This window comes from Oncorhynchus mykiss, chromosome 5 (assembly GCF_057628025.1).
Source record: "Oncorhynchus mykiss isolate SJ-2025 chromosome 5, ASM5762802v1, whole genome shotgun sequence".
Taxonomy (NCBI): Eukaryota; Metazoa; Chordata; class Actinopteri; order Salmoniformes; family Salmonidae; genus Oncorhynchus; species Oncorhynchus mykiss.
This window is the reverse complement of record NC_143026.1, coordinates 19880605-19905703: the sequence shown is the minus strand read 5'-3', so window position 1 is coordinate 19905703 and position 25099 is coordinate 19880605. Positions and strand designations below refer to the sequence as shown.

Here is a 25099-nt window from a genome sequence, read left to right as displayed (position 1 = left end):
CTCAACCTAACTGCAACTAAACCTAGAGAGGGACATCATAGGACACAGAAAGGGATGGACAAAAACTGTGTGTGTGAGGGATATTAATCGGTTAGCTACTGAAAATACATTTGTGACCGACCAACCGGATCAAATCGGTCTTATGTAGCAAAATTTGAATTATTTTTTATTTTTTACATTGGATAAAAGTAGAGACTTAGAGCTAGAAAATGGTATATCATACACTACAGCTGATGATTAATGGGAAAGTAATTCTGCTTTTCATTCACACCCTCTTAAGCCTGAGTCCCATCCATTTCTTTAAGGATTCACATGTGTGCCAAACAACCAAAGACTTCAAGACTAAAGACTATACATGTCAATAGACAGTTGTCGCAGTGACATCATGAACATTCTATTCTCGTCCGACATCAAACTTTTTATCGTTATGATAAAGTAATAACAGAAAAACTACAGGCTGCAAAACATCAGCAGCCTGGTGGTCAAAAAATATTAACACCAATAAACCCATCCATTTTAAAAATGAATTTAGCGTTTAACATTTTTTTTTAACTAGGCAAGTCAGTTAAGAAAATATTCTTATTTACAATGACGGCCAAACCCGGACAACGCTGGGCCAATTGTGCGCCGACTCCAAATCACCGCCGGATGTGATACAGTGCCTTAGACCGCTGCATCGCTCTTGAGCATATGTCAATCTAGCAAACCAGGCAACTTTCTAAGCACGGTTTTGGTTCGTTTCTAGCTTGTTAGTTAGCTAGCGTTAAGTTAGCGGGCTAGTCAGTTCAAATACCTTAAGCTAATTTGTGTTTATTATTCCAGGAAATAAACTCAGAACAAGATCGTTATTTACAAGTTAATAGTGAGCTAATTACAGAAAATAACTTACGGTTGTGAGTGTGACGAAATAAAAGCAGGGCATTCTACCAGAGAATTTTAGAGTTGGACACTCTCGTTGGCCTAGTTTGAAGAGACAGGTGTTTTGTACAATGCCAGAATTATCTCCTTAGCTCTCATACTCTGCTTTTTTTTTAAGCTGTGTTAGAAAGAATTACCTACAAATACTGAGCAGCTCATGTTATAGACAGAAGCGTGCTACGTGGCAGACCAATCCGAACTCATCTCTCATCTCTCCATCCATTATCTCAGCCAATCATGGCTAGCGGGAAGGTTCCTCTCTTTTCTGTGGCTAAACCAATTGCTCATAATTTTAAAATTTTATTCATATGTACAGATGGCATACAAGTTTGTTATTAAGGCACATGAAAGTTCACATGTTTCAGAAGGCATTTCTGCATGTTTACATTCAAATGCCTCGCCCGTGAAGTAGTGACGCGTGACATGCGCCTAGTTTCCTGAAACAAGTCACATTTGACTGGCCATGCTTATCAGTATATAGGTTAATTTGCATATTGTAGTGGAATTAAATTGGCGTGTGTATTTTCGCTGGTCATCATGCATCTTGCACTTGTGGATCAGAAAATCAGCCGGTATCTGGTGTGACCACCATTTGGCTCATGCAGCGTGACACATCTCCTTTGATCAGGCTGTTGGTTGTGGCCTGTGGAATTGTGTCCCACTCTTCAACAGGAAGTTGCTGGGTATGGGCTGGAACTGAAACACACTGTCATACACGTTGATCCAGAGCATCCCATACATGCTCAATGGGTGACATGTATGCTGAGAATGCAGGCCATGGAAGAACTGGGACCTTTTCAGCTTCCAGGAATTGTGTACTGATCCTTGCGACATGGGGCTGTGCATTGTCATGCTGAAAAATGAGGTGAAGGCGGCGGTTGAATGGCATGACATGGGCCTCAGGATCTCATCACTGTATCTCTGTGCATTCATATTGCCATCGATAAAATGCAATTCTATTCGTCGTCCGTAGCTTATTCCTGCCCATACCATAATCCCACCAATACCATGGGGCACTCTGTTCACAACGATGACATCAGCAAATCACTCGCCCACATGACGCCATACACACTGTCTGCCATCTGCCCAGTACAGTTGGAACCTGGATTTATCCGGGTGAATCTGAACACTTCTCCAGCGTGCCAGTAGCCATCAAAGGTGAGCATTTGCCCACTGAAGTCGGTCACGACGCCGAACTGCCGTCAGGCCAAGTCCCTTGTGAGGACGATGAGCACACAGATGAACTTCCCGGAGACCGTTTCTGACCATTTGTGCAGAAATTCTTTGGTTCTACAAACCCACAGTTTCATTAGCTGTCAGACGATCCCGCAGGTGAAGAAGCAGCATGTGGAGGTGCTAGGCTGACGTGGTTACATGTGGTGTGCGATTGTGAGGCCAGTTGGACATACTGCCGAATTCTCTAAAATGACGTTGGAAGAGGCTTATGTAGAGAAATTAATATTAAATTCTCTGGCAACCGCTCTGGTGGACATTCCTACAGTCAGCATGCCATTTGCACGCTCCCTCAAAACTTGAGACATATGTGGCATTGTGTTGTGTGACAACTGCCCATTTTAGAGTTGCCTTTTATTGTTCCCAGCACAAGGTGCACCTGTGTAATGATCATGCTGTTTAATCAGCTTTTTGATATGCCACCTGTCGGGTGGATGGATTATCTTGGCAAAGGAGAAATGCTCACTAACAAGGATGTAAACACATTTGTGCACAGATTTTGAGAGAAATAAGCTTTTTGTCCGTATGGAAAATGTCTGATATTTTATTTCAGTTCATGAAACATGGGACTAACACTTTACATGTTGCGTTTATATTTTTGTTCAATATATTTATCACACACGCACAGCATACATAGGCTATTCTGCTCTTCAAACTAGGCTGTCATAGTGAGCAGCTCCTCAAAACATGTAATTTTTATAAGCCCAGTCATTGCTCAATAAATAACCATTCTAAATCCAATCATGTGTTAAAACTGTTCATTGCACCGATTTTATAAAGAGATCATATTTTTATTCGTCATTCAAGTGCATAGGCTATAGGCAATGGTAGGCAGGCAGGCTTCAGCTCATCACGCACCACTTTGCAATGTGAGTTTGAAACCTAAACATTTTACATTACTTCAAATAATGAGGCATGTCTTATGTTGCTTCAGAGTAGCCAAAATACAACCTTAGAAACTTGGAGGCAATTATTTTATAAAGACCAGCATTTCTCTCCTATTATATTGATTTTCATATCAACTTTCTTTTTTTGCCCAGAAGCCAGTCACAATCCTAGTCATATTAACAACCCATCCTAGATGCTATTAGATTCACCTTCTTTCTAAGTTTCTAAAGGAGATTTTTTTATCTCTGTCGTATACAGTGGGGCAAAAAAGTATTTAGTCAGCCACCAATTGTGCAAGTTCTCCCACTTAAAAAGATGAGAGAGGCCTTGCACAATTGGTGGCTGATTAAATACTTTTTTGCCCCACTGTATATGGAACCGCTCGCAATAGGTAGGCTCATTTGAACTGTGTTTTCCCACAAATTGATTTTTGAGTAATGTTTGAAAATTATGTTTAAGTAGCTGCTTCATTACTGGATTTGCTTGTTCAATAATAGGTTATACCGCTTTGACTGTAAGACGAAATGCTTGCTATTGTTGCATGCTTTCATTAAAAGGTAGGAAAAATGATTATTTATTTTTTTACTACCAAACAACACAATGTATGGTCAAAGACTCAGTAACTTAGTTGTAGTCACGATCTGGTTATCTTTAACCACAAACACAGTTATGTTTTAGTGTTCTTACATATTTATTAACTTATTTCCGGATAGCTTTGGAACTACCCACAATGCACTATGTCTCAACTTCTTCATATGGAGAATCGGTGCTATCTAGCTAGTTCCAGCTGGCTAACGTTGCCAACTACTTTAATGATTTTTTTAATTGGCAAGATTAGCAAATTTATGCATGACATGCCCACAACAAATTCTGAACCTACATATCCATGCATAACTGACAAAATTATGAAAGACAAGCATTGTAATGTTTTATTCCGTAAAGTGAGTGTGGAAGAGATGATAGACAATTTTTTAAATAAAAAATGACAAGCCACCTGGGTCTGACAACTTGGATAGAAAATTACTGAGGATTATAGCTGAAGATATTGCCACTCCTATTTGCCATCTCTTCAATCTAAGCCTACAGGAAAGTGTGCCTGCTCTAGTGCTGAGGGATGAATCGTTTTTTAAACAACTAATTGACCGACATTGGTTCAATTATTTTAGTTTCATTTTGTTCAGTTATTTGTATTCAATTATTAAAATAAATAATAATAATTTCTGTGGGCTTAATGCACACATTTTACTGCAGTTTCTCTAGATATAAATCAGATCCAGCTTGAACTGTGCAATGTACTAGGGAGTGTGACGGCCCTTCCACTCTGTCTGCCGTATTCTCTCTTTGTTGTTCCCTTATTAGGATGCTGGTGGGCGGAGTTGGGAGGGTCGTCAGCTACATGGGAAACACCTGCTTCTGTTAGAGCATGATCGTGAGAAGCTAGAGCATGATCGTGAGAAGCTAAAGCATGATCGTGTAAAGTATGAAAAGGAATTGGCATTTAAACAAGATATGGAGCGTGCTAAAATCAAGTTGCAACAAGAACGTATAGAGTTGGTTAGGGAAGGAAAGATCTCAGGGGAGTTTGTTTTGGGAAGGTGATCCAGATTTACCTAGGGGTAGTTCCTCTTTTGGTCGTGCCCCATAGACATTTGATATTGTTGGGAACTTACGGTTATTGCCTCAGTTTAATGAAAGGGATCCCGAGACATTCTTTTCGTTGTTTGAGCGTGTTGCTGACGCTAGGAGTTGGCCTGATTTTGATCGCACTTTAATGTTGCAGTGTGTGCTGACTGGTAAAGCGCAGGAAGCATATTCAGCTCTTAGTGTACACGACAGTGCCAATTATGATAAAGTTAAAACAGCTGTGTCACAGATTTCTGAATTGGTCCCTGAGGCTTACCGCCAACGATTTAGAACTTTAAAAAGGGATGATAAGCAGACTCATGTTGAGTTTGCGCGACAATTATCTTTACAGTTTAATCGCTGGTGTTCCGCCTCTGCAGTTGTGACTTTCCAAGGGCTGTGTGATCTGATTATGTTAGAGCAATTTAAGGACACAATTCCTGATCGTATTGCCACGTATATTAACGAACAGAAAGTAAAGAATGTCGCTGAAGCTGCGGTTTTGGCGGACGAGTATGTGTTGACTCAAAAGTGTCTTTGCAGAGCACCGTATTCGGAAAGAGTGGGGGCGTTCGGATAGATTTGGGCTTCGCTCACCGAGATACTTTGGTTCACGGGCAGAGTTCTATTCAACTAGGGTTGAGCCTGACTCCCATTGTAAAGCTGACTTTGGGCAGGAGTGTCACTACTGTCAAGGTTCAGGTCATTGGAAAAACGAATGTCCACTTCTCAGGTCAAAGGGTGCTTACGCTAAATCCAAGCCTACCGCGTTAGCTGCACCTGTTCCACATCAGTTCACTCATGACTCATTTCCTCAGGCCCAGGAGAATGTGAAAGTCCATATTGATCCAGACTATTTACCTTTCATTACGGAAGGTTTTGTGTCTATGTTAGGAAGTAAAGACCTAGTGCCAGTGAAGATCCTGAGAGACACAGGTGCCTCTGAATCATTTGTGTTGGAATCTGTGTTACCCTTTTCTGCTAAGACTGATTTGGGGAATAGTGTTCTAATTAGGAGAATAGGTTTGAACACTCTGTCAGTTCCATTGCATAAACTGATGTTGGATTGTGGGCTTGTGAAGGGTGAAGTTGTTGTGGGGGTGCGTCCTTCGTTGCCTATTGAGGGTATCGACGTTATCCTTGGGAATAACTTGGCTGGTGAGCGTGTATGGCCTGTCGTGTTTCCATCTCTAGTGGTTTCCACTAAGCCGTCATTTGTTGCGATTCCTGATGAGAGTGTACAGAGTTTCCCAGAGGTGTTCTCTGCATGTGCAGTAACAAGTTCTATGAGCCGTGGCGAACTGGTCACTGCGCCGACTAATGATAATAATACAAAGAAGTATGTCACTGTTTTCCCTGTTATTCCGTTATCTGTAACCCGTTCAGATCTAATTAATGCGCAACGGGATGACCCCACGTTAGAAGAGTTGCGTGACCAAATTGTGCCTGTAGAACAGTTGGGAGATGTCGCCCATGGCTATTTTCTCCAAGAGGATGTCCTGATGAGAAAGTGGGTGTCTCATGATAGTTGTTTTCTGGGGGAGGCAATTAGTCAGGTTGTTGTACCAGTTAAGCTTCGTGAGTTGGTGTTGGAAACTTCCCACAGCGACGTTGCTGGACATATGGGGATGAGGAAAACCTACAATCGTATATTAAGACATTTCTTTTGGCCTAGATTAAAGAGGGATGTTTCTGATTTTATCAAAACTTGTCACACCTGTCAATTAACTGGTAAGCCTAATCTAGCTATTAAACCGGTACTATTGTTTCCTATTCCTGTACTCAGTCAACCTTTTGAGTATCTGATTATTGACTGTGTGGGTCCCCTGCCTCGTTCTAAAAAGGGTAGCTGTTCGCTGTGATGTGTCAGACCACTAGGTTTCCTGCTGCCTATCCTCTCCGATCTATCACGACTAAATCTGTGTTAAAAGCTTTGACTCAGTTTCTCTCATTGTTTGGAATCCCTAAGGTCATTCAGAGTGATCAAGGATCTAATTTCACCTCTAATCTGTTTAGTCAGGTTCTTCAACAGCTCCATATTAAACACAATTTGTCTAGCGCCTATCACGAGCAAAGTCAAGGAGCACTGGAACGTTTCCATCAGAGAGCTTATTGTACTGAGATGGATTGGGAGGAGGGGTTGCCTTGGTTACTGTTAGCCGCTAGGGAGGTTTCACAGGAGAGCACGGGTTTCAGTCCAAATGACCTTGTGTTTGGACATAGGGTGCGTGGACTTTAATCTGTTCTCCAGGATGACTGGAAGTCTCCCGAGCCTCCTCAGTCCCTGTTATCGTATGTGTGTGATTTCCGGCGACGGCTGTATGCCGCTGGTGAAATGGCTAAAGAGAAGTTATCATCTTCACAGGAGAGGATGAAGGGCATATTTGATCGCCGAGCTGAGCCTCGTCACTTTAGTCCGGGTGACCAGGTTCTTGCTCTGCTGCCAATTGTTGGTTCTCCTTTTCAAGCCAAGTTTCAAGGTCCATATACAGTGGTGAGCCAGTACACTGAGCAAAATGATCTAGTGGCCACTCCAGAACGGAGGAAAGCACACCAGCTGTGCCGTGTAAATCTGTTAAAACCCTATTATGCACGTTCCTCTGAGACTGAACAGTGGGATTCTGCAGAGGACGCTAAAACCTGTTCTTTTGGCTGATACCGTTGTTTCCTTGGGTTCTTGTCGTGCTAGATCTGTGCATGAGGAGGAAGATGTTCCTGGTCCTGACGATTGTATATTGCAGGGTAGATTGAAAAATTCAGAAACACTGGATATTTTAGACAGTCTTCTCACTCACCTACCTGTTGATGGGCGGAAAGAGATGGTTGGTCTGATTCAGAGATTTCCAGGTTTGTTTTCTGATACACCTACACGTACAAACTTAATAGAACATGATATTGACATTGGAGATGCTGACCCCATTCGTCAGCGGTTCTATAGAGTTTCTTCAGAGAAACCACGTTGTCTGGATGCTGAGGTCAAGTACATACTGGAGAGTAAGATAGCAGAGCCTTCTTTCTCCAGTTGGGCTTCTCCCTGTATCTTGGTCAGTAAACCGGATGGAACAAACCGATTTTGTACGGTAAACAGTGTCACAAAGCCAGATTTATTTCCTCTTCCTCGGATGGAGGACTGTGTTTATCAAGTCGGTGCAGCTAAGTTTGTGAGCAAATTTGACCTGTTAAAAGGCTATTGGCAGGTGCCACTGACGACTAGGGCACGTGAAATCTCTGCCTTTATTACACCCTTTGGTCTGTACTCGTATTCGGTTATGAGTTTCGGTCTGCGTAATGCACCTGCGACTTTTCAGCGACTTATGAACAGGGTTGTCGCCGGTCTGACCGGGTGCGCTGTTTATTTGGACGATGTAGTGATATATATGCAGATACTTGGGAAGAACATCTGTCCCGTATTCAAACCTTGTTCGAACGTCTGGCTGCGGCTCGCCTCACAATCAATCTGGCTAAATGTGAGTTTGCTCAGGCAACCGTTACATACCTTGGAAAAGTGGTTGGGCAGGGTGAAGTGCGTCCTGTTTGGGCTAAAGTGGTGGCTATTGATGCTTTTCCATCACCAACTACTAAAAAGGAACTGATGCGTTTCTTGGGCATGATTGGTTATTACCGTAGTTTTTGTAGTAACTTCTCTACTGTGGTCGCTCCCTTGACCGATATGCTGAAAGCTAAGGCTGTTTACGTTTGGTCTCTGCTAGCACTCATTTGGGCGCTACAACACTTCAAAGTGTATGTCGGGTCGGGGGTAGTACCTATTGTGGTCTACACCGACCATAACCCCCTCACTTTTTTGAGGTCCATGATGTGTCCAAACCAGAGGATAATGCAATGGTGTTTATTTTTACAATCATTCCATCTTGATGTGCGGCACATCAGGGGGACTGAAAACGTGATTGCTGATGCGTTCTCTCGTGCACCCTGTTCCTAAATGTTTACGTGACTGACCATTGTTTCGTATTGTCATGTTCTCTCTGTCCTGTCTGTTCCCTCCTGGTCTTGTTTTCTTCTTTCCTCTTAAATGTTGCTTCCTGTGCGAAGGTTGCTGAGGTTTGGGGAGGAGGTTGGCTGGGGCAAATTGTAAGTGTGAACATGTAACCCCTCATCAATTTGTGGCGCAGAAGCTGTGTCAATTTGGAACTCAGAGGTTGGTATTTTGTTCCGTGGTCCTTGTTGGGCCCCGGTTTTATGGGGGGGAATGTGACGACCCTCCCACTCTGTCTGCCGTATTCTCTCTTTGTTGTTCCCTTATTAGGATGCTGGTGGGCGGAGTTGGGAGGGTCGTCAGCTACATGGGAAACACCTGGGCCCAGGTGTTTCCCTGCATTATCACATCCATGCATGCAAAACACTCACTTACACTACTGATTACTGATTACACACACCATTGTATATTTTCCTTAGTTGCTTTAGTTAATAAATATATCTTTTGTTACTCATCTCCACGTTGTCTCCCTTTTGTTACGGGCTTTGAGCCGGTTCGTGACAGGAGTTGTCGTTTCCAGCAGGCCAATGTTCTACATAGTTTAGTGCAGAAAAGGTGATAATTAACAACAATGAGCTTAATCCACTGCACAGTTACGAGTCCGGTATGTGTTTCTTTTATGCCTGCTACATAAGAGACCAGAAGAATGCGCTGTCAACAAGGTATTTTTTACCAGAAAATACATGATCTTAGTGATTCAGAGACCGTTGGTATTCAGAAGTCATAAAAGTATGCCTTATTTACTTTGAAGAACTAGGCCTATTAAAATAGTGATTTTGTCAGACAGCATAAGCAGCAGCTGTATAGAGATGAGATGATGACTTGGAATTAAATAAAGTCATCAAATAAAACAAATTTAAAATAGACAACTGAAATATTTTATTAAAGTAATGTTAATAATAAGTGATAAGCATAATGGGCAGTAACTACCATCATGGGGACTTTAATTAAAACATGTATTCTGTGTTCTTACAGCATCCAACCCACATAATGTAGAGTGCATTTAATGTTTAAAATAGTCAAAACCGAAATTGAAAATTGTGTTTTTTTTTGTTTTTTTTAAATCATTGAATTGAAACTACCTATAAAAAAAATCACAAACTAATGCCCTCAAGCCTGGAGTGAAGCAAAAGTAATTCTGCTACCCAAGATTGGCAACACACACTTTTCAAAAAGCTGAACAATCAACCTGTTACCAACCCTTAACTTTTGGAAAAAATGGTGTTTTACCAGATACAATGCTATTTCATAGTAAACAAATGAATGACAGATTTTCAGCACGCGTATAGGGAAGGGCGTTTAACATGTAAAGGACTTAAACAAATTACTGATTTGTTGAGAGAAATTGATAATAAAAAGACTGGGGGCTGTTTTGTTAGACTTCAGTACGGCTTTTGACATTATCGATCATAATCTGCTTCTAGAAAAACTAATGTATTATGGCTTTACGTCCTCTGCTATATTGTGGATCGAGAGAGGGTGTTTGTTAATGGAAGCCTCTAACATAATCCAGATACAGGCATTCCCCAGGCAGCTGTCTAGGCCCCTTACTTTTTTCAATCTTTACTAATGACCTGCCGCTGGCTCTGAGTAAAGCCTGTGTCTATATGTATGCTGGTGACTCTACACATCAACTACCACAGCAAGTGAAATCACTGCAACACTTAACAAAGCGCTGCAGTCAGTTTTAGAATGAGTGGCAAGAAATACAATACCAGTCAAAAGTTTGGGGACACCTACACTCATTCAAGGGTTTTAATTTATGTTTTACTATGTTCTGCATTTTAGAATAATAGTGAAGACATCAAAACTATGAAATAACACACATGGAATCATGTTGTAACCAAAAAAGTGTTAAACAAATCTAAATATATTTTATATTTCAGATTCTTTGAAGTAGCCACACTTTGCCTTGATGACAACTTTGCACACTCGTGGCATTCTCTCAACCAGGTTCATAAGGTAGTCACCTGGAATGCATTTCAATTAACAGGTGTGCCTTGTTAATTTGTGTAATTAGTTTCCTTCTTAATGCGTTTGAGCCAATCATTTGTGTTGTGACAAGGTAGGGGTGATATACAGGAGACAGCCCTATTTGGTAAAAGACCAAGTCCATATTTTGGCAAGAACAGCTCAAATAAGCAAAGAGAAATGACAGTCCATCATTACTTTAAGACATGAAGGTCAGTCAATCCGTAAAATGTCAAGAACTTTGAAAGTTTCTTCAAGTGCAGTTGCAAAAACATTCAAGTGCTATAATGAAACTGGCTCTCATGAGGACCGCCACAGGAAAGGATGGACCAATAATAAGAAGAGACTTGCTTGGGCCAAGAAACACGAGCAATGGACATTAGAATGGTGGAAATCTGTTCTTTGGTCTGATGAGTTCAAATTTGAGATTTTTGGTTCTAATTGCAGTGTCTTTGTGAGACGCAGTGTCGGTGAACAGATGATCTCCGCATGTGTGGTTACCACCACGAAGTATTAAGAAGGAGGTGTTATGGTGTGGGGATGCTTTGCTGGTGACACTGTATGTGATTTATTTAGAATTCAAGGCACACTTGACCATCATGGGTACCACAGCATTCGGCAGCGTGCGCCATCGAATCTGGTTTGCGCTTAGTGGGACTACCATTTTGTTTTTCAACAGAACAATGACCCAACACACCTCCAGGCTGTGTAAGGGCTATTTGACCAAGAAGGAGAGTGATGGAGTGCTGCATCAGATGACCTGGCCTCCACAATCCCCCGACATCAACGAAATTGAGAGGGTTTGGAAAGAGTTTGACCACAGAGTGAAGGAAAAGCAGCCAACAAGTGCTCACCATATGTGGGAACACTTAGAAAAGTATTCCAGGTAAAGCTGGTTGAGAGAATACCAAGAGAGTGCAAAGCTGTCATCAAGTAAAAGGGTGGCTACTTTGAAGAATCAACACCTTTTTGGTTACAAAATGATTCCATATGAGTTATTTCATAGTTGTGATGTCTTCCCTATTGTTCTACAATGTAGTAAATAGTTTAAAAATATATATTTTTTAACTAGATTGAGTAGGTTTGTTCAAACTTTTGGCTGATACTGTAATTCCAAAACCCTTTTGGTTTACTTTAATTTAGCTGTAACTTAGGTGTTGATAGTAACTGGCTGAATCTCGCTGTGCATACGTAAGGTTAGCAGGCTTGTAGAGCTAACGTTAGCAGGCTTGTAGAGCTAACGTTAGCAGGCTGGTTGGCTAGCAACCTTGCAAGCTGATTTGTAACATTTTATTTGTAAAGTAATTTTCTTGTAAGTTGGCAGAAAATGTTATTGAAACCAGTAGTCATAAGTTCAAACGATTTGGTTAAATTTGAAGTCTTTCATTTGAAGTTATTACTGCTGACGTTTACTATATAGGAATCAGGCTGGTTTGACGGGCCCTCCATATTACGTAACACCCTGCAAATGTTTTTTGGCATTCTTTGGATTTCTGAATAGTTTTATGGAATAACGGGAATAACACAAAAGTGAGGTAACTTTGCATTGGGAGTTTTGATGCGTGTTCTATTGCAAATCCATATGTTACCTTTGGTTAAGTTTATGCTTCCTACCCTTTAAGCTCTTAATGAGATATGTCCGTTACTTGTATGCATGCATAGTATTTTCTGTTGGTCATGTATTTTACTGTTTGGGGTCGGTTAGTCAGCAGCAAAATTGACCAATATGTTCATCGCAAGTGTGTGTCCATCTCAAGGCAATGTTCCATGAGATCGGACATTCACTAATCAGATTGTTTGACAAGCTCAAGCCCAGATGCTGCAGAGTAATCATCCATCAACATGCTGGCCAGACACACACACACACACACAGTCAGTCTGACTGCTCTGACATTCCCTTTGGCTGGGACCCATTTTGCATCTACCATTTTGGAACCGCTGCAGGAGTGCCTGTAAGTGACGCAGGCAGGGATTCGGGCTCCCAGCAGACTGGTGCCAGGGCCTGTGAGTGACGCAGACAGGAGTCTAGACTCTCAGCAGACTGGTGCTAGTGGTCGATGTTCCCAGCAGACTGGTGCCAGCGGTCAAGGCTCCCAGCAGACTGGTGCCAGGGCCTGTGAAGAATGGCTCTATAAAGGAAGAGCTCTCTGCCATGGATGGATCTCTCATTTAGTTAGACTGGATCTGCGCAAACATCTAAACCTGAGACCAATCCAGGAAATTTACTGTGATCCTCATCAATGCTCTTGTCCCTGTTCCCTGAAATGTCAGCGAGCAGCAGCTTCTGGAAGTAATCAATTCTGGCCTTATGAGCGTGGCCTTTTTTTTTATTATCCTTCTATTAGAATGTTATTTTCTTTTAACAGGGGTTACACAGACAACCAAACAAAGTGCACCACACAGACCAAACACAATAAAATGAATAAGGATAGAGCAAAACATTATACAAAAAGGCAGTCATAAAAACAATATGCGAACTTCACAATTATAACATGGGGCATTTATGGGAGGTTTTCCACATAGGACCACAATGGAGACCAGCTTTTCCAAAGTGTGTCAAACTTCTGGTGTAAATCAAAGGTAAGTTTCTCTAGAGGTAGGATAGCAGTAGCTTGAGAAAGCCACATTCTCAGGTTTGGAACATAATAACAATATGCATTTTTTTGGCTAAGAAAACAAGGGTATCGAACAGATGTTCAGAGTCAAGATCTAACACAATGTTACAATCAAAGTACAACAAATATACATTTTGTGAAAAGCAAATTGTCTACTCAAGATCTTCTAGATGTGTAAATGAATATCATTCCAATAAGACTGGATTCTGCTACAATACCAAAAAAACATGCATGAATCAAATCAAATAATTTTATTGGTCACATACACATGGTAAGCAGATGTTAATGCGAGTTTAGTGAAATGCTGGTGTAACACAGGTCCACTAATGTTGAATACTTATCATTACTAGTGAGATTCCAGTAACAATCATATTATACTATATTGCTATTGATATGTTTGGGGCGGCAGGGTAGCCTAGTGGTTAGAGCGTTGTTGGACTAGTAACCGGAAGTTTGCAAGTTCAAATCCCCGAGCTGACAAGGTACAAATCTGTCGTTCTGCCCCTGAACAGGCACTGTTCCTAGGCCGTCATTGAAAATAAGAATTTGTTCTTAACTGACTTGCCTAGTTAAATAAATGTAAAAAAAAAAATGTTTAAGTTCACAGCTATTAAATATCAGCTGTCAGAATCTGCATGATGAGCAGCTTATTTTGAGCCAATCAAAACTCAATATTCTCTTAGTCCCTCACGTTATACACCAGTCGGCGCCAATGTGCTGAAAAAGAGCTACCGCCATTCCATGAAAGAAAAACTTAGTTTCAAATCGTTGAAGTAGTATAAAACTGAACTAAAAAGAGAACTGGATAGTAACACTCACTTATCTATATGAACGTGCTGTGAAGGGATTGAGGGAAAGATTGAGGCCAGGATTTGGTTAGTTTTTTTTAGTATGGATTCAGTTCCACCAAGGATGGCGAGCCACCCGAACCCAGGACCATTGATAGGAAAATTTGCATGCAAGATTTATTTTCCTGAGATAACACTGAATTTGCACTACCATACTACGGTGTGGTAGGATTTCTTGCAAGACATCATTGCATCATACTTTGCAGTGGGATTGTTATAAGCACGTGCTACACTTAAACACCTTACAGTGTTTGATAGGCAGTCACTCACATTTGATTCTAATTCATAGTGGTTTATAAGTCAGTATTTGTGAATTGTGTTGTTTTTCTGTGGATTCATGTTTATTGTATTGAACATTGAAATCTGAGAGACCCTCAGCTTAAGATAGTTGGGTGCACCCTAGTAAACTATAGGCAGGATATTTGGCCGATATCTAAGTCTATTTTGCTATTGATGTATTTCATTCAGATTGAGCTCATTGTACAAATATCACATATCAATATTTACTCAAGGTGATTCATTTTTTGTAAGTATTTTTATTTACAAAATACAAGCCTGCATTATTTTCCTAAAGTATTCAGTTGTGTGGTTTTCATTTACCTAGCTGGTACAATAAAGTTTAAGCTTAAGCATACAGTAGCCTAAAGCTATTGTTACTTGTTACACTTGTGCTTCTAGTTCTGACAGTGCCGTAATATTTAACAAGTAATCTAACAATTCCCCAACAACTACCTAATACACACAAATCTAAAGGGGTGAATGAGAATATGTACATTTAAGTATATAGATGAGCAATGGCTGAGTGGCATAGGCAAGGTGCAATAGATGGTATAAAATACAGTATATGCAGTCGTGGCCAAAAGTTTTGAGAATGACACAAATATGAATTTCCACAAAGTTTGCTGTTCAGTGTCTTTTAGATATTTTTGTCAGATGTTACTATGGAATACGGAAGTATAATTACAAGCATTTCATAAGTGTCAAAGGCTTTTATTGACAATTACATGAAGTTGATGCAAAGAGTCAATACTTGCAGTGTTGACCCTTCTTTTTCAAGACCTCTGCAATCTGCGCGGGTATGCTGTCAATTAACTTCTGGGCTCTGACTGATGGCAGCCCATTCTTGCATAATCCATGCTTGGAGTTTGTCAGAATTTGTGGGTTTTGTTTGTCCACCCACCTCTTGAGAATTGACCACAAGTTCTCAATGGGATTAAGGTCTGGGGAGATTCCTGGCCATGGACCCAAAATATTGATGTTTTGTTCTCCGAGCCACTTAGTTATCACTTTTCCGTTATGGCAAGGTGCTGGAAAAGGCATTGTTCATCACCAAACTGTTCCTTAATGGTTGGGAGAAGTTGCCCTCGGAGGATGTATTGGTACCATTCTTTATTCATGGCTGCGTTCTTAGGCAAAATTGTAAGTGAGCCCACTCCCTTGGCTGAGAAGCAACCCCACACATGAATGGTCTCAGGATGCTTTACTGTTGGCATGACACAGGACTGATGGTAGCGCTCACCTTGTCTTCTCCGGACAAGCTTTTTTTCCGGATGCCCCAACAATCGGAAAGGGGATTCATCAGAGAAAATGACTTTATTCCAGTCCTCAGCAGTCCAATCTCTGTACCTTTTGCAGAATATCAGTCTGTCCCTGATGTTTTTCCTGGAGAGAAGTGGCTTCTTTGCTGCCCTTCTTGACACCAGGCCATCCTCCAAAAGTCTTCGCCTCACTGTGTTTGCATATGCGCTTGCCTGCTGCCATGCCTGAGCATGGTGCCCTGATCCCGCAGCTGAATCAACTTTAGTAGATGGTCCTGGCGCTTGCTGGACTTTCTTGGGCGCCCTGAAGCATTCTTCACAACAATTGAACCGCTCTCCTTGAAGTTCTTGATGATCCGATAAATGGTTGATTTAGGTGCAATCTTACAGGCAACAATATCCTTGCCTGTGAAGCCCTTTTTGTGCAAAGCAATGATGACGGCACGTGTTTCCTTGCAGGTAACCAAGTTGACAGAGGAAGAACAATGATTCCAAGCACCACCCTCCTTTTGAAGCTTCCAGTCTGTTATTCGAACAATCAGCATGACAGAGTGATCTCCAGCCGTGTCCTCGTCAACACTCACACCTGTATTAACGAGAGAATCACTGAAATTATGTCAGCTGGTCCTTTTGTGGCAGGGCTGAAATGCAGTGGAAATGTTTTTGGGGGATTCATTTGCATGGCAAAGAGGGACTTTGCAATTAATTGCAATTCGTCTGATCACTCTTCATAACATTCTGGAGTATATGCAAATTGCCATCATACAAACTGAGGCAGCAGACTTTGGAAATTAATATTTGTGTCATCCCCAAAACCTTTGGCCACGACTGTACATGTGATATGAGTAATGTAAGATATGTAAACATTATTGAAGTGGCATTATTTAAAGTGGCATTGTTTAAAGTGACCAGTGAGCCATTTATTAAAGTGGCTAGTGATTGGGTCTCAATGTAGGCAGCAGCTTCTCTGAGGTAGTGATTGCTTTTTAGCAGTCTGATGGCCTTGAGATAGAAGCTGTTTTTCAGTCTCTCTGTCCCAGCTTTGATGCACCTGCACCTCACCTTCTGGGTGGTAGTGGTGTAACAGGCAGTGGCTTGGGTGGTTGTTGTCCTTGATGATCTTTTTAGCCATCCTGTGACATCAGGTGCTGTATGTTTCATTAAGGGCAGTTAGTTTGCCTCTGGTGATGCGTTGTGCAGACTACACCACCCTCTGGAGAGCCTTGCGGTTGGGGGCGGTGCATTTTCCATACGAGGCTGGATGCTTTCGATTTTGCATCTGTAAAAGTTTGTCAGGGTTTTGGGTGACAAGCCACATTTCTTCAGCCTCCTGAGAATGACGAGGCACTGTTGCGCCTTCTTCGCCACACTGTCTCTGTGGGTGGTCCATTTCAGTTTGTCCGTGATGTGTACGCTGAGGAACTTAAAACATTCCACCTTCTCCACTGCTGTCCCTTCGATGTGGATAAGGGGTGCTCCCTCTGCTGTTTCCGGAAGTCCATGATCATCTCCTTTTGTTTTGTTGATGTTGAGTGAGAGGTTGTTTTCCTGACACCACACCCCGAGTTCCCTCCTCCCTATAGGCTGTCTCGTCGTTGTTGGTGATCAAGCCCACTACTCTTGTGTCATCTGCAAACTTGATGATTGAGGTGGGTGAACAGGGAATACAGGAGGGGGCTGATGAGCACGCACCCTTGTGTGGCCCCAGTGTTGAAGGTCAGCGAAGTGGAGATGTTGTTTCCTACCTTCACCACCTGGGGGTGGCCTGTCAAAGTCCAGGACCCAGTTGCACACGGTGTGGTTGAGACCCAGGGCCTCCAGCTAGATGATGAGCTTTGAGGTTACTATGGTGTTGAATGCTAAGCTGTAGTCAATGAACAGGATTCTTACATAGGTATTCATTTTGTCCAGATGGGATAGGGCAATGTGCAGTGTGATCACGTCATCTGTGGACCTGTTGAGGCGATATGCAAACTGAAGTGGGTCTAGGGTGGCCGGTAAGGTGAAGGATAATACAGTGCGACGGTGGCACTGTATTATCCTCAAAGCGGCAAAGAAGGGGTTTAGTATGTCTGGAAGTGTGACGTCTGTGTCCAGACCTCTTTCCATGGTTAAATACAGTGGTTTGTGCTTTCAGTTTTGCGCGAATGACGCCAACCATCCACGGTTTCTGGTTAGGGTAGGTTTTAATAGTAACGGTGGGTACAACATCTCCAATGCACTTCTTTATAAACTCGCTCACCGAGTCGGCGTATAAGTCGATGTTGTTTTCTGAGGCTGACCGGAACATATTCCAATCCGCGTGATCAAAACAATCTTGAAGCGTGGCTTCTGATTCGTCAGACCAGCGTTGAATGGTTCTTGTCACTGGTACATCCTGTTTGAGTTTCTGCCAATAAGACGGTAGGAGCAAGATTGCGTCATGGTCGGATTTGCCGAAGGGAGGGCGGGGGAGGGCTTTGTATGCATCGCGAAAGTTAGAGTAGCAGTGATTGAGTGTCTTACCTCCTGCGTGTAGTGCAATCAATATGCTGATAGAGTTTAGGTAGCCTTGTTCTCAAATTTGCTTTGATGCAGCCTCAGGTTATATGGTTTCCAGTTTACAGAGTCCAGTGAAGTTCCTTGAGGGCCTTCTTGGTGTCCGCTTGAGGGGGAATGTACACAGCTGTGACTAACTGACAATAATTATTTTGATACATAAAATGGCCGGCATTTGATTTTAAGGAATTCTAGATCGGGTCAGCAAAAGGACTTGAGTTCCTGTATGTTGTTATGGATTACACCATGAGTCGTTAATCATGGAGCATACACCCTTCCTCTTCCCAGAGAGGTGTTTATTTCTGTCGGCGCTATGCATGGAGAGGCCCACTGGCTGAACCGATTCCAACAACATATCCCGAGAGAGCCATGTTTCCGTGAAACTGAGAATGTTACAATCTCTGATGTCTCTCTGGAAGGCAACCCTTGCTCGAATTTCGTCTACCTTGTTGTCAAGGGACTAGACATTGGCAAGTAGTGTACTCAGGAGCGGTGGGCGATGTGCACGTCTACGGAGCCTGACCAGGAGGCCGCTCTGTCTGCCCCTTCTGCAGCGCCGTTGTTTTGGGTCGGCTTCTGAAATTAGATCCATTGTCCTGGGTGGTGGTCCGAACAGAGGATCTGCTTCGGGAAAGTCGTATTCCTGGTCGTAATGTTGGTAAGTTGACATTGCTATTATATCCAATAGTTCTTCCCAGCTGTATGTAATACGACTTAAGATTTACTGGGGTAACAATGTAAGAAATAATACATTTCAAAAAATAAAAATAAAAAGTTTAGTCTCCGAAGAACTCAGTGAGGCGACCATCTCTGTCGGCACCATCTTATGTAAGTAGGATTCTCTCTTGAAGGTGCCAGTATCCTGTTCACATTTAAAACAAATGTGATGCATTGGAAAACATTCTGTGAAAGCGGACAAGTGTATAGTAGGTTCTATGAAAACATTTGAAATGTAGTTATTGTATGCTTATGGAGGTGAATTTGGGGTTGACACTTTCGCAGATAAAAGCCTATTCTTCCTCAACAAATGTATGTCCAAAGTCTCTCTCCCAAACTTCTCTCAACGCAAAATAGGATGAGGCACTTATGTTCAATGAAATAGAATATATGTCGGAGATTAACCTTTCTGATCTCCCCATCCCGGATCCGGGTTCGTGAATACAGACTCAAGCTCATTACCATAACGCAACGTTAACTATTCATGAAAATCGCAAATGAAATGAAATAAATATGCTAGCTCTCAAGCTTAGCCTTTTGTTAACTACACTGTCATCTCAGATTTTCAAAATATGCTTCTCAACCATTGCAAAACAAGCATTTGTGTAACAGTATTGATGGCTAACGTAGCATTTAGCATTAGCATTCAGCTGGCAACATTTACACAAAAAAACAGAAAAGCATTCAAAAAAATAATTTACCTTTGAAGAACTTCAGATGTTTTCAATGAGGAGACTCTCAGATAGCAAATGTTCAGTTTTTCCTGAAAGATTATTTGTTTAGGACAAATCGCTCCGTTTTCTGCGTCACGTTTAGCTATGAAAAAACCCCTGTATCCAGGATTGTGTAAATCTATCAGCAAGCTCATTAGCATAACACAACGTTAACTATTTATGAAAATCGCAAATGAAATGAAATAAATATGCCATCTCTCAAGCTTAGCCTTTTGTAAACAACACTGTCATCTCAGATTTTCAAAATATGCTTCTCAACCATAGGAAAACAACAATTTGTGTAAAAGTAGCTAGCTAGAGTTAGCATTTCGCGTTAGCATTTAGCGTTAGCATTAGCGTTAGCATCCAGCACGCAACATTAACAAAAACATAAAAGCCTTCAAATAAAATCATTTACCTTTGAAGAACTTCTGATGTTTTCAATGAGGATACTCTCAGTTAGATAGCAGATGCTCAGTTTTTCCAAAAAGATTCCTTGTGTATTAGAAATAGCTCCGTTTTATACATCACATTTGGCTACCAAAAAAAATCCATAAATTCAGTCCTCAAAACGCAAACTTTTTTCCAAATTAACTCCATAATATCGGCTGAAAACATGGCAAAAGTTGTTTAGAATCAATCATCAAGGTGTTTTTCACATATCTCTTCATTGATACATCGTTCTTGGACACATGCTTTCTCCCCTGAATCAAATGGTAAAGTACAAGCAGCTGGCAATTGCGCACCGAATTCGACGCAGGACACCAGGCGGACACTTGGAAAATGTAGTCTCTTATGGTCAATCTTCCAATGATATGCCTACAAATACGTCACAATGCTGCTAAGACCTTGGGCGAACGAGAGAAAGTGTAGGCTCATTCCTTGCGCAATCACAGCCATATAAGGAGAGAATGGAAAACAGAGCTTCAGAAATTCTGCTAATTCCTGGGTGATGCATCATCTTGGTTTCGCCTGTAGAATGAGTTCTGGGGCACTTACAGACAAAATCTTTGCAGATTCTGAAACTTCAGAGTGTTTTCTTTCCAAAACTGTCAAGAATATGCAAAGTCGAGCATCTTTTCGTGACAAAATATCGCGCTTAAAACGGGAACGTTTTTTATCCAAAAATGAAATAGCGCCCCTAGAGCTCTAACTGGTTAAACCTCTCCGAACAGTAGGATTTTTTTTTTTTTTCAACTTCAGTAATTTGAAAACGTAGTTTATCGACTTTCTTCTGACCCTCTATGAAATGTCTAAGTTGTAGGTACTTAAAAAAAATCTTTGTTTGGGGTGTCAAACTCAGTTTTTATATGTTGGAATGATTTAAGAATGTCCTGAGAAAATAAAGTCTTCCAATCCAGAAGTCCAATACTCCTTATTTGTGGGGGGCAATCTGGATTAAGGGCAATCGGTGACCGGAGTGAGAGATAGTCTGGAATCTGCAAGTACCTCCTTGCATCTTTCCAAGCTGAGAGTCTATTATAAGACTGTAAAAATGAAGGCCTGGATCTTTTCAAAGCTATTAATAAATGGTAAGGAAGCTAATGCTCTTGGATGACATTCTATTGATCTCATTCCAACCCAAAGTGAGTGGTGTCTTTCTAGGCACCAACTAATCATGTGCTTGATCAGCCATCTGTATGCGTTGCATTGACTTCCCAGCTAGGGCAAATAAAAGTTACTCTTGTTCATGTCCATACACTGACAATGTATACACCCTAATAACATAACTAGCAACCTTCACCGATCTGGGTTCTGTGCTGCTGTAGAGTGGATATTGTCCCGGTAGAAAGTGAGCACAGACTGGGGGTCGTCAAATGTGTGGCTAGCCCTCTGCTATTCCGACCACACGTATGTTCTTTCTCTGGGAACGGTTTACCTGTTCATCTAGACTAACCTTTAGCTTAACGTTCTCGGAGGTAAGCTCTTATTTTTGTTCTCCATTTCGGTAAGCCGGTCAGCGACGTTTCCATATCCTTTATTTTTGTGGTTTGTGTCGCGATAGTTGTTTGTAGTGTTGCCATAGTTGACTGGACTTGAGTCATAATTTCAGCTCCTAGATTTGACACAGAGGAGCAAGGTTCGGTCATGAAATCAGAGCGTATTGTAGCCATTTCTGGGCAGATGGTAACTAGCATGTCCATAACTTTAGCATCCGCCATCTTGTTGCTGGTCTTTGTTGTCTTCTTGTTTAGCGTTTTGTATCGTTTTCCCGGTTCCAGACCTATCCAATAATGCCATACGAATGTGGCTAGAGTCAGTAGGTGTGGAAAATGTGTTCTTGTTTTGATAGTTAAAACATTAAAAGTATCATCCCTTTGTGGAGAGGCCTCGGAACACGTCTTTACGTAGCCATGTTGAAACCGCACCCGAGCGTGGCCTTTTTGAGGACCAACCAAAGTGCTGCGTTTCCAAATATGTCCAGAAGAGGGAGCCATTCTACTGGGAAGGCTCTCAACTACTTTATAATGGAAAAGTTGGCAGAAATGAATATACAGCGTGTACCTTTTATTTACATAAGTATTCAGACCCACTCGAAATTGAGCATATGTGCATTCTGTTTCCATTGATCATCTTTGATGTTTCTACAACTTGGAGTCCACCTGTGGTAAAGACTCTTCCTAGAGCTGGACGCCCAGCCTTGGTCAGGTAGGTAACCAAGAACCCGATGGTCACTCTGACAGAGCTCTAGAGTTCCTCTGTTGAGATGGGAGAACCTTCCAGAAAGACAATACCATTATGCAGTATTGTGTATTTTTTATTTTTTATCGATTTTTGAATAATGCTGTAACGTAACAAAATGTGGAAAAAGTCAAGTGGTCTGAATACTTTACAAATGCACTGTATAACTCATATATTGAATGTGTCCCAGTGGCATCCTAAATCATACGCTTTTGACGTCAACATGTTTTTCATATTTGCTCCATTAACCTTTTTTTATCATTCTCCAAATAAATGGTGTAACCATACAGTAGGCTACCAAAAGTTTGAGTGGGATTTTAATCCTACCTAGGTTTACATGTCCAGGGACACTTAACAGGTTTTCTGTCAATAGCAGCAATGAAGTCTTTTCTGACCCCCTTGGAGAAAGACATTTAAACCATTCATGTCAATAACAGAAAAGTATAATTTCATTTTGTGTATTTGTTCTCTGACCTTACTGATGGTCCAATCTGAAGACATGTTTTAAATCAGCCAAAGCGTTTGTCTACAATGTGAGTTTTTGATATTGTACTGTATTTAGTCTCGACACAAGGGGTTACTGTTTTTTTTTTTTTACACATTTCAAGGATCAAGTTATGTGAATACATGTTCAAATAGTCAGATCTTAAGTGTTTTTTTGTCAAATTATAGGCACTCTTTATTAAGATGAGCAAACAATACTATATAAAATAAATAATACAAATACTGTGTAATATTGTTTGTAATAAAAAAAATGTATATATATATAAGGACAATTATGTAATTTGCTCAGTATCAATCAAAATGATTGGGGCACCCATGTTTTCAATACTCCATCACCCTCCCATTGCGAGTATAATAAAACTGAGCCTTTTTCTCTTAATGTTTTATGAGATTGGAGAACACATTGGGAAGGATTTTAGCACATTCCTCCATACATAATCTTTCCAGATCCTTGATATCCTTACTCTGCACTTATGGACTGCCCTCTTCAATTCAAACCACAGGTTTTCAATGAGGTGAAAGTCCGGAGACTGAGATGGCTATTGCAAAATGTTGATTTTTGTGGTGAGATGGCATGAAGATGGATCTCTTTGGCCACACACACCGGTAGTGGGGTTTGCATCAAAAAACAGAAACATATGCAGAAAGTACCTCAGACATACTGTAAAATATGATGGTGGATGTTTTGATGTTCTAGAGCTATTTTGCTTCCACTGGTCTTGGTCACCCTTGTTAAATCAAATCAAATCACATTTTATTTTATTTTATTTTATTTGATTATTTATTAAAGGGGCAATCTCCAGTTGCTACATACAATTCAGTCCAAAAACGGAATTAATTATATGTACACATTGATGCTTGAATATATACTGAACAAAAATATATAAACACAACATGCAACAATTTCAAAGATTTTACTGGTGGTAAAATGGTCTAAGATCTCCAACTCGTAAAACATTTTAGAAAAAGGCTGTGTCGTTATCATTGCAAGAGGAGAGTGCTAGATGCTGAAAAAAGGTGACAATAATTTAGATTTTTATTACATGTGATTTAGTATTTTAATAAACATGAGAAGGCGCGCTCATCATTTCAAATAGGCAACATGTATGTATATAAACAATCTAAATATACAGGGAGCCTAAGAAGGAACGAAAAATGAATTATTTAGGCCTTTTATTATTTAAATTATTTTAAGGCTATAGCCTACAATGATAACAAATGCGCTTTCTCTCGTGTTGGATAAGGGTAGCTGTCCGTGGTTTTGAAACACATCAGTGCGCTGTTGAATTGCCTCTATCACTGAGATGCAGTGCCGTCACTACAGACAATGGTTAGATTCCAGGCTGTATCAATACCGGCCGTGATTGGGAGTCTCCTAGGGCAGCACACAATTGACGCTGCGTCGTCCGTGTTAGGTTTTGCATGGGGTAGGCTGCCATTGTAAATAAGAATTTTGGCCCATTCCTCCATACAGACCTTCTCCAGATCCTTCATGTTTCGGGGCTATCGCTGTGCAGTACGGACTTTCAGCTCCCTCCAAATATTTTCTATTGGGTTCAGGTCTGGAGACTGGCTAGGCCACTCCAGGACCTTGAGATGCTTCTTACGGAGCCACTCCTTAGTTGCCCTGGCTGTGTGTTTCGGGTCGTTGTCATCCCGGAAGACCCAGCCACGACCTATCTTCAATGCTCTTACTGAGGGAAGGAGGTTGTAGGCCAAGATCTCACGATACATGGCCCCATCCATCCTGCCCTCAATAAGGTGCAGTCGTCCTGTCCCCTTTGCAGAAAAGCATCCCCAAAGAATGATGTTTCCACCTCTGTGCTTCACGGTTGGGATGGTGTTCTTGGGGTTGTACTCATCATTCTTCCTCCAAACACGGCGAGTGGAGTTTAGACCAAAAAGCTCTATTTTTGTCTCATCAGACCACATGTCCTTCTCCCATTCCTCCTGTGGATCATCCAGATGGTCATTAGCACACTTCAGATGGGCCTGGACATGCGCTGGCTTGAGCAGGGGGACCTTGTGTGCGCTGCAGGATTTTAATTCATGACGGCGTAGTGTGTTACTAATGTTTTTCTTTGAGACTGTGGTCCCAGCTCTCTTCAGGTCATTGACCAGGTCCTGCCGTATAGTTCTGGGCTGATCCCTCACCTTCCTCATGATCATTGATGCCCCACGAGGTGAGATTTTGCATGAAGCCCCAGACCGAGGGTGATTGACCATCTTGAACTTTTTCCATTTTCTAATAATTGTGCCAACAGCTGTTGCCTTCTCACCAAGCTGCTTGCCTATTGTCCTGTAGCCCATCCCAGCC

General features: G+C 41.5%; 1 protein-coding gene and 1 long non-coding RNA gene across 11 annotated transcripts in view; one reads left to right on the top strand and one right to left on the bottom strand.

The window, feature by feature from the left end:
* The window catches only part of LOC110523384 (tetratricopeptide repeat protein 33), a 53228-nt gene that overhangs the window by 872 nt on the left and 27257 nt on the right, over positions 1-25099 (top strand). For 2 of the 10 annotated variants that reach the window (XM_090234135.1, XM_090234136.1), the window contains exon 3: positions 11307-12173. The exons of the other annotated variants lie outside the window; for them this stretch is intronic. In XM_090234135.1, coding sequence (XP_090090261.1) covers positions 11307-11517 — 211 coding nt within the window. In that variant the 3' untranslated portion in view covers positions 11518-12173. Of the gene's footprint in view, positions 1-11306; positions 12174-25099 lie in introns of those variants that run through there. 10 annotated transcript variants of the gene reach the window in all.
* LOC149983195 (uncharacterized) lies at positions 18894-20157 on the bottom strand. The gene is made up of 3 exons (XR_016495924.1): positions 20015-20157; positions 19585-19646; positions 18894-19028 (listed from the first exon to the last, which is right to left on the bottom strand). It is a non-coding gene; the product is annotated as an uncharacterized LOC149983195 (long non-coding RNA).